The 9,913-nt window shown below is 37.3% G+C and overlaps 2 protein-coding genes across 2 annotated transcripts; both read right to left on the bottom strand.

Annotated features, from left to right (window-relative positions):
- Positions 1 to 862: 862 nt before the first annotated feature.
- LOC135078889 (androgen-induced gene 1 protein-like) lies at positions 863 to 3,279 on the bottom strand. The gene is made up of 3 exons (XM_063973463.1): positions 3,167 to 3,279; positions 2,837 to 2,996; positions 863 to 2,760 (listed from the first exon to the last, which is right to left on the bottom strand). Exons 2-3 carry the CDS (start codon positions 2,981 to 2,983, stop codon positions 2,203 to 2,205), a joined length of 705 nt encoding a protein of 234 aa, XP_063829533.1. The 5' UTR covers positions 2,984 to 2,996; positions 3,167 to 3,279; the 3' UTR covers positions 863 to 2,202.
- A 732-nt stretch (positions 3,280 to 4,011) lies between these two features.
- On the bottom strand, positions 4,012 to 9,547 carry LOC135078483 (dynein regulatory complex protein 1). The gene is made up of 16 exons (XM_063973030.1): positions 9,274 to 9,547; positions 8,557 to 8,744; positions 7,923 to 8,158; positions 7,579 to 7,785; positions 7,314 to 7,481; positions 6,771 to 7,007; positions 6,172 to 6,313; positions 5,850 to 5,950; positions 5,651 to 5,776; positions 5,386 to 5,566; positions 5,155 to 5,239; positions 4,998 to 5,077; positions 4,745 to 4,882; positions 4,569 to 4,671; positions 4,314 to 4,477; positions 4,012 to 4,229 (listed from the first exon to the last, which is right to left on the bottom strand). The coding sequence occupies exons 1-16, from the start codon at positions 9,414 to 9,416 to the stop codon at positions 4,039 to 4,041; spliced, it is 2,490 nt and encodes an 829-aa protein (XP_063829100.1). The 5' UTR covers positions 9,417 to 9,547; the 3' UTR covers positions 4,012 to 4,038.
- Between the last annotated feature and the right edge of the window lie 366 nt (positions 9,548 to 9,913).

Below are 9,913 nucleotides of genomic sequence, written 5' to 3'. Positions count from 1 at the left end.
TACATAAATTTTGTATAAAAATAAGTATGTATTGTCAAAGCGAAGCGAAGTACATAAACAAATTATACTAAGAAAACCGGAAAAGACGTGTTTTAAACGTTATGTAACTGATGAGATTGTGTTTGTTACTGTGTTGAAAAGGCAGTTACTTAGATGTTTAAGCAACTAATACCCGTCATGTTTGTTACACGTGGAATGTAAAGCTTGAAGGCTGTTTTACAATAGTCAATATTTTTATCAAGATTTGTATTTATTTTCTTTTGGAACATGAGAGAGTACTTATCAAGTACATACTCTCATACTATTTAAATTATTATAAAGCGTGTTTAGGCAAAGACCTTGTTTAATATTTACAAAATCAAATCAATGTGGAAAATATTATTTGCACAAATTCCAATGATGAAACATTTGTTATGGTTGCTATTATTTATGCCCTGTTATATTTTTATTACACGAATTATAAAAATTAAATCTTCCTATTAACAAACTCAGGCCAAAAGAGGTGTATAAATCTAAAAATAGTTCTGAAGTGTATTATTAATTTTAATCATGTATCTATATTTTTATAAATTATTTAAGCGTTTTTACGTTACGATTTTAGCAGACGCTAATTCCAAATGAAGTTAGAAGCTAAATAATTATTTGAAACTATTTGAAGTCTAGTCGTAATAATAATAGTGATATCTATACATAGATCGTAAAATGTTACAGTACTTAAAATATATTTTTAATTTTTTACTTGTGAAGTGTGAAGGATGTATTGACATATTGTAATTTATACATATTAATTTTATTTTACTTCAGTATTTTATTTTAAATATGGACAATAGGAAATGATGGAATGGTAAATAAAATGCTTCAGTGCTAATTTGTATTTTTATTACAAAAATTATTGCATTCTTGGCAAGCCTCTTCACACAAAATTAAATTCATTTGCCTGTTGGCTAAACGAATTTAAGGGTAGCCTCCTTACATTTTTTTAATAATTTAAGTCCCTTCGAATACGTGCTACGACAGCTCAGTTTAAAATCTGTTTGGATTTGGTAGTTATCATTTGGTCCCTATTACGGAAATAGTACGAAATAGGAATTCATAGTTACAACAAGGTGTCCAAAGATAGGATTAAACGCATGTTAATTTATGGTAATTTATTTCAACATTTATTAAATATTTTTATTTAGTAACTTCATCAAAACCAAGTCGTCGTTTCACGTGTTCCCAGGGGAGAAAATTATTCTAATAAATAAATAAATTAAACATTACATTTTATATTCAGGCAACTGTAATTAATAATTATAAAAAAGCTGACAATAGTTAACTTTTTTCTAGCGGTTACTAGAAGTAATGCTAGATTAAAATTGTGTCTAGCTAATCTAAATCTATGTCCTTTCATGTTTCTTTCTACTCAGATATTTTACTTAGCCTTAAAAGTCCATAAATATTATTAAATTAAATAGGTATACAAATTGTTTAACTACTCTTCACTAGATGAAACATTGCATGTTAGCTTATGCATTCTTTAATATCATTATTCATCACTGGAATGTTTACGAAATGTAAAACCTTCAATAAGTACAAACTGTTAAAGTTAAAGGCAAGGTATTTATTGCTATGAAGATTTCAATCACAACCTTACTCATTTAATTTATAGTACCTACTGCCTTTCAAATCACCGAAGTTTTAGCTTTCAATGTATCTGTTTGTAGATATGAATATTTTCCTAATAATTACTCACTTAACATGCATGAATTTCTCAAGGATTCATCATGTTTTTAGTCCATCCAAAGTACAGTAGCATCAGCATATCAGACTATGTATACTTTTTGTTTTGTGGATTTACACAAACAAAACAAAGGTCATGTCCCACATAACATGCACTTCATTGTCAACATTTAAAATTTATACTAACAGCTATTATAAGTTACTTTATTTCTTAAATACACTAGTATTTAGAAATAAGTGTGATTGCTATAGCATAGCAAATTTGAATAGGCCATTGTTTGCCTAAAACTTATCTAAAGTAGAAGGATTGTTGTTAGCCTTTTTTGTTAGGATGCTTAGGATTCTCCTACAACAAACATATTGTGCTCTCAATACCTAGTAACCAACCCCAAGACCAAATCATTTTAACAATTACCAAACCACAAAACTAAAGCAGCATTATGCTTTATTACTATCCAAACTCTTTTCTCTTCTTAGCAATTATTTTGCTTTTTTCTTACCAGATTTTACAGTTTCCTCTACCTCATTAGACCATACTGCTCTGTTACAAGTATCGCCGATACAATACATACCACACACAATACCCAGGCTGATAATATAGAATATTACTCTTACAGGCCAATTCAAGACTGTTAAAATTGGATATACCCAGCTGCCTGTTTTGAAATAGATAACATGGATCCAAATCAAATAACAAATCATGAAAGAGGTCAGTATTGATAAGCCTACTTTTCTAGAGGGGTACATTCTGAAAGATGTTACTAGCTCAATAAATGCAAATAGTACAATGTTAGAGTGCATTACATGGTTCAACCATAATGGGAAGTAAGGGTCTAAACTTCTAGGTAATATTAGTTCTCGGTCAACAGCGTAAATACCCCAAAATAACACCCCCACAAATGAAGCCAGAGGGAAGGCTAGACAGCTAAAAATGGTGTCTTTACAACGCCGAATCAAAGGTTTATCAGAGGGTGATGGTTCATTATTTCCAATCAGGTCATTAGCAAAAGCGACCGTGAAGTATATTGTTTGTAGCATCTGAAACAACAACAATACACATCAATGACCAAATAAATGTTATAAAACAATTATGTTAATGGGGATAAAAACTTACAGCATCCAAGAATGTTAAGTATTTAAATTTTCCACCGAAAGAAGTAACGGTGCTTGAAGTACTTGGTATTCGGACGTAGGTATAGTCATAGTAGCATCCGTAGAAGAAATGAAGAGCTCCAACCAGATGAAATATTGCTTTTAACATTATGCCACGTTTCCTGCAATGAATAATGAAGATTTTGTGATGATATCCGACCTGAAACTTGTGGTTTTATACAGAAAACCAACTAAAATATGTAATTACACGAGTTATTCTTTCGTAATCAAGCAAAAGTATTTTAGCAGATTTAAACAACATAAAAACGATGATTTTATGATTCTTTCTTACTTTTCTCGATAAGTTATCCCAAGTAAATAATAGATATGTGTTATTTACGGACGCAATTTAAAATTAAATTGTATTTTACACGATCGAAATCCGCGATTTAATTTTTTTTTTGACGCAATGCGACTGACATTGACAGTAATAGTGATGTACTTAAGCGATTAAACTTTCGACACCATGATAGTATTGAAATCGACTAAACGCTATTTTATTGTAATTAAACCTACTATAATAGTAGTAACTATAACCACAGAGACCATAACTAAAGCCTCTATTAAGCATAATCGAAGAAAGAAATATACATAATATTGAACATGAACATGTATGTCACATCACATCATAATAATATCTTAATTTATGAATTGTTTAGAATTCTTGATAACCATTCTAAATGCAAATAAAGTAAAATTATTGCTGATTTGCAAAAAGGTGCAAACTTGTATTTTGAATTTAGATAAAATGAACTCATGAACTAAGAATTATTTATCGTATCTCGACATAATCGACTAAGATGAAATGTCGATTGCTTACTCAGACTAAGGATAAAAATAGCTGCATCACTAGATTTTTTTCTTAACTTATTGTGTTGGTCTGGGTAATAGTCTTTTTGCCACCAAAAATGTGCTCAACAGAAAGGTAAATACACACTTGGCCATAGAATAGATCCATAACTGTTCACACTAATACACTATACACCTTTTCCATCGGAAAATCCATGAACATCATGATCAACATCGTGATAAATGCAATTTAGGGACGCTGAAACCCTGATACATGAACAAAGTGAATCGTCTGATTGTCTACAAGCAATAGGTTTTGATATTTTATTAAAAAAAAAACTTTCGCAACATTTTTAAACGTATATCTTTATTCATTTATATTGGTGGGAGTCTGGCATAGGCCTCGGGGCCGTCGTCAGGGTAAGGCGCCGTGAAGCCAGGCGGGTATGGGCGCTGGTACCGCGGCTGCGGTTGCGGTAATTCTGGAAGCGCGCCGCGGACTAATCGCCGTAGGGCTGCGTTGCGTCGCCGAAGAAGAATCACTTCCTCGTGAAGACGCTCCCGTTCTGTAATATTTTAGAAGACACCACGATTATTTTCTTCTTATTCTTAGGTATAAAGACCAACACAACATACTTAGGAAAACTCACCCTGCAATATGGGCAAGTAATTATTCAAGCCAGTAAGCAAACCATCCCAAAAGCGATCTTTTTCGACAGGAAAAATATTCTTCCACTGAGACCAGTATTGTTCTATTTCATCTGCTTTCAGTTTACGTGACGGTGTGCTAAAGTCCGGTGGTTTTACACTATCCCTGAAAATCAATCAATATTTATAAAAGCTTCGTGATCATAGTCATTTAATCATTTATAAATTTAATTTAAATTCAAAAACATCAAACTTACAAAAGATCGTAGAGCTTCTTTTTCTCAGGTGGAATAAATACTGATATGAATTCTCCTAAAGCGGTTAAGACCTGCATTGGTTCAATCTCCAAATAATGCCCAACTGAAAAAATAATAAACTTGGTTAATTTATTAGTTTAACTCTCAAGATTTTTCTTTATTAAAAGAAATCAAACCTGGACACAAAAAGGGGTTGGGTTTTTTCAAAGCAGCTAGATTCGACTGTGAAGTAACCGTGACGCCTCTTGCGCCCGCACGTCTCGAGGACGAAGGTCCAGCGATTTCTGATGCTGAAGCTGCCACCAGTGCCCTTCCTAAAATTATAATTGAATTTCATAATATTAGAGGGACCCAGCTATGTTCCTTTGGGAAGACCCACAAAATGAAATATAGCCATATTTTTACACTTTTTATGAATACATTTTTTACCTTGGGGATCACCACACTTTTGTATGATTTCATCAGCTTCTGCCATAAGTTGCTGATCAGCAGGAGTTAATTCATGTCCTCTGGAAATACAATCATAAGCATTCTAATGTCCATTCAATAAGTCTTCAAGCAAAGATTGAGTAAGATGATGTCCTACCTAAACCCAATATGAGCTGATCGAGAAGTGCTGGCTGAAATGCTCCTGGCTATACTGGAGCGTGCTCTCATTGATGTTCTTTCGCCTGGGAAAATGAACATTTTTTTATTGTAGATCGAGTCCTAGCACCTGCTCTACTAGGGCTCAAGCAGTAGGCTCTTTTGAAACCTATCTAAAATGAGTCTACTGAAGCTATCATGATTACTTCATAAGCCATAAGACCACGCCTACCTCGCGCTCCTTTTGCACTGACACTAGGGTGATGTGACTGCGCGTCTTCCTGCGATGTAGTGGATATTTGATCTAGCTGTTCCGAAGCCGCTTCCATTCCAACACATATAGGACAAAATGCGTAATTCAGAAACGTTGTGCACAGAAGTTCTATGTCCTCTTCTGCTTGAATTTCTAATGCCTAGAAAATTTTGCATAAAATAAGTAAGTAAGACGTAATTAGATCGATACCGGTATTATAATGGTACTGCAATGTGACACCAACCATAAAAATTGCGTCCAACGTGCAAAGGTTTCTGGCAGACAGCTGGTATTTCTCAATAAGCTTTAGTAGACGATCTTCAACCAGAAACCCGGTGTTGTCTGCTACCAGTTGAAGTATGTGTCGGACCTAAAACGAAGGCATCTTATAGTTAGGAACAGTTAATAATTTACTATCTGAAAGCTGACATATTTGAGTTTACCAATCTGTCTTTGGCTTCTTTAGCAACCATGTTTTTGGGGTCGACTGGTTCCTTCGGAACTATTGCCGTGGAAGGCTCAGCTTTGGCTATTTCTTCATTTTCTGCAAGACATTGAGCGTCGTTAGTATATAGGTAATAACTTTTTTAAGGGTGCATACTATGGGTGTGTTCTGTTATTATCACTGCGATTACTGCTCAGTGCTCTCAATGGTAGGTGTGGAGGATATCTTGCTTCTAAACATCCATAGTGACAGCGAGCATAGGTATTGCTCAAAATACTGCTACAAAGCTACGTTTTAAGATTGTATAATTCAAGTGTTACCAAGTTTGGACAACGGGCTCTTCGGTGGTGGCGGAGGCGGCGGCGGTGGTGGTTCAGACAGAATGTGCGCGTGGAGCGCCACCTCGGCCTGGCGTAACTCGCGCATCAGCTGCGCGCAGCGAGCGGCAGACATGCGCCACACCTGTGCACGCGCATATCACTGCATTCTGATAGGGGCTATCAAGCTTACGCTGTCCATACAGAAGGTATAGTTATATTACTTAGGACTGATTTTTCAATCATCGGATAACTTTTATCCGAAGAATAAGTTTGGCACATTGACAGTGTCTGTATGGGAAATAAGTCAAAATGACATGTTTATTCTTTAGTTAAAAGATATCTGACTATTGAAAAATCAGCCCTTAGATGATATAAGTAATTTAAATTATTTTATTCTTCTGGATCTAAAGGTCAGACCGCGCTGCACTATCACTGGCTGGACAGCGCGGCTCAAAATATTCCTTTAGTAGTTATTTAGTAATTTTGCGGACGTGCATAATGTAAGTAGGTGGTACCTAAGTGACGTAAACGACTTTATAAGGATAGGGGAAATTGAGAATTTGCCATCAACCATAATAATATGAGCTCTCAAATCTCACCTGGCTAAACTTGTAATGGTTCACGTGCGAGAAGTGCATCGACTTCTTCTCCAAATCGTCCATGGTCTGCATCAGCTTGACGATCTCTGCGTCCGCCTTGATCTCCTCGATGGCCCCGTCCTCCGCCGCTTTGCGGATCTTGGACCGCAAATTGTTGGCCACGTCTGACATCTTGTTCAGTTTGCGCTTCTGCTGAGATCTGACGAAGACATTCTCTTCTTCGCGTTTTTTGAGCACCTGTCGATACAGTTTGCAGATTCCGGTTGTAGATTACTTACCTACCTACAAATTACAATCCTTTCAAGTTAACTGCGCACCTGACTGCCGTGATGTCACGTATCGAGACTCTGGCGAGTGCGAGGGACAGTCGTATTCCAGCGAGGTGCGCAGTTAGCTTGACCGGGTTGGAAGTAGGTATCTAGCTATCTATGTGAACTATGTGGATATTAACATGAACGCTAGAATCAGAATCAGAATTTTATTTATGAAATGAAGAAATGCTAATATGCTGGATCAATGAATGCAGGATAGTAAAATACGCACTTGATAGTTGTACCCGATTTTTTCAGTGTTGATAATGCATGTAGCTTTCAACTTCTCCAATTCCTTTTGCAGTTCTTGGATCAGCGATTCTAATTCGATTTTAGCTTCGCGGTATTTCCCGTGATGGTCCCACATTATCGCCTCGACTTCTTGCTTGTGTTCTTCTAACTGAAAAAAAAGTCATGATCATCTTGCATTCTGTCTTCCTCAAAAAAGACTGTCATGTCCACAGATATGGATTAGAGGTCATGTCAGTAGAAAATACCTGTTCAAATTTGTACTCCATATGGGCCACTTCTTCGCGATCTCGCTGCTTATACAGAGCTTCCCATCGCTTATTGTTATGGTCCACCATGACGTCACGTTCTATGTTGATAGCCTGCTCTATCAGGCTCAACTGCTTTTCGTACGCCCTCTGCATGATCGTCACTTGTTTCTCGATCCTGTCTGAGAGTTCTTTTATGTCTTTATCCTGTAAAATGTTCATCATGTTAATGATTAGAAGTTAGAAGTTATTCTAAAGTATTTAATTCCCATCCCAAGAATTAAAAAAAAAGTTAATTTCCCAAGCGAAACGCTTTAAAAACAAATTGTTTCTTCTCAACGCACTTGTTTATCCAGATCATCATAGTAAGCTTGATCCATCCGTTTTAGATCGCCTTTTAGTTCGTCAATCAATTGATTTTTTTCATCCAACAAATCGTCGCATCTCCTCTTCTGTTCTTTGATCGCAGCGTCAATGTCCAGCGGGTCTTTTATTTCTAGCATAGGATCCCAGTTGCCAGTGATGGCTTCGTACTGAATCTGAGCTTCGGCTGCTTCATCTTCTATCTTTTGGTAGGAATCTACAATAATTTGATATGTCTGTCAAAAGGAGTAGTACTACCTATCATAATGAATCTTGTGTCTAAGTACAGTGGGTCACAGTTGAGAGTTAACTAACACAAGTTCATATTAATGATTTAATTAATGCTTTATATAAAAGTTTTATAGCTTGTTAGGTATAGATCGTTTCATCCACGAAGACGCGCCCCACCAATTCTGGTCGAGGGAAGCGCGGGGTGCGGGGAGTTTGATCCGAGCAATTCGAGCGTCATTGTTGTAGTGTGCATGTGCACTCATGGATTTAGCGTGTACAGATAACACTCAAACATTACGGAAGAATGGTGGGGCACGTCTTCGTGGATGACACGATCTATACCTACTCAATGTCTAGTTCAAAAAGTGTAGTCAATAGACCTACTTCTCATCTTCTCCGAGAACAGAGCGCGCCGTATGACCTCACGCTCGTCTGTCGTGACCTTCACATTGGTGACCTTGGCAGCGCCATCGAGCGCCAGTCTCTGCAGCTCCTCTGCCGCCGCCGCCGTGGCCTGCTCTATGGGCCCGGGCTCCTCATCTACGGCGGCTTCCTCTGCCGGTTGCTCCGCTCTGGTACGTCATGAAACTTACGCTATTTAAAAACTTTGAAGGTTGTTTGTAGATGTGCAGTTTCGGCAATGTTACTCAGTTGCAATTTGAGGTACAACCCAATCAAAGTTACTCCGTGATCATGGCGCTTGCAACAGTGCCGAATCGGAGATTTAAACCTTAAACTCGTCTATAATAATTATTCCGGTCAAGTTAATTGCGCACCTGGCAGCCGTGACGTCACATCAACGCTCTAGTACGGAACGGGGAGGTATGCGGGTAAAGTGCGAGGGAGACGCATTCCAGCGAAGTGCGCAGTTAACTCGACCGGGTCGACAACACCGTTTCAAGTTGTAGTTGTTGTAGACAGGGTATACCTACTCAAGTGTTCCTCACACCAGAGTGCTGTGCAGCAGTGCTATACATGAACACACCCGCAATAAACTATAGTTTCGTTTTGTAGCAGCTCATCAGGTGGTGTAATGTGGCACCCTGTTTTAAGTGAAGGTAGGTATACCTACACTCAGATTAACTTTATTTGATTACTTACCTCTTCAAGGCATCCTGCCTCCGTTTGATGCGCATCGCTCTCGCAGCTTTCCTCTCATCAGGGTCCTGCGAAGTGACCTGCGGTTCCTTTGGTGCCAGTACATCTTCCTCGTCATCGTCGTATCCACCGTATTGACCAGCCATGATTTATTTATTTACACACACAAATCTCTCATACTAAAAAAACCACCCCAAAAATGACAAATACGCAAAACCGGTTGCCTTGGTGACCGAATTGTTTTTTTAAAAGCAATGTTTAATCAATACAACAGAGTATGTAATCTATATTTCATTTATCTATGATCAAAAAGTTCGCAACACGTCTTTGATACAATGGAATAAGATTGTGATAATACCTATCTACTTTTTGGCAACTTTGGGTTGTTTGGGTGTTACGAAATATTTGACGCTGACTGTACCTAATAATAAAAATATGCTTTACTTTGCGTTAATAACAATTTGAATGTCGTTATTTGAGTGCTGTGTGTGTAGTGGAGATAATTATGTAGGTACAGACTTACTGTGCTGTCACATCAAACATGATTCAAGCTAAACACTGAAGTCCTAAATGAGTTGTAATAGCAGTGTCAGTGTAACAAAAATAGTCTGATGTGCTCTCATCTGCAACTGTGTGTAATGGA

This window comes from Ostrinia nubilalis, chromosome 15 (genome assembly GCF_963855985.1).
Source record: "Ostrinia nubilalis chromosome 15, ilOstNubi1.1, whole genome shotgun sequence".
Taxonomy (NCBI): domain Eukaryota; kingdom Metazoa; phylum Arthropoda; class Insecta; order Lepidoptera; family Crambidae; genus Ostrinia; species Ostrinia nubilalis.
This window is presented reverse-complemented; position numbering and strand designations above follow the sequence as displayed.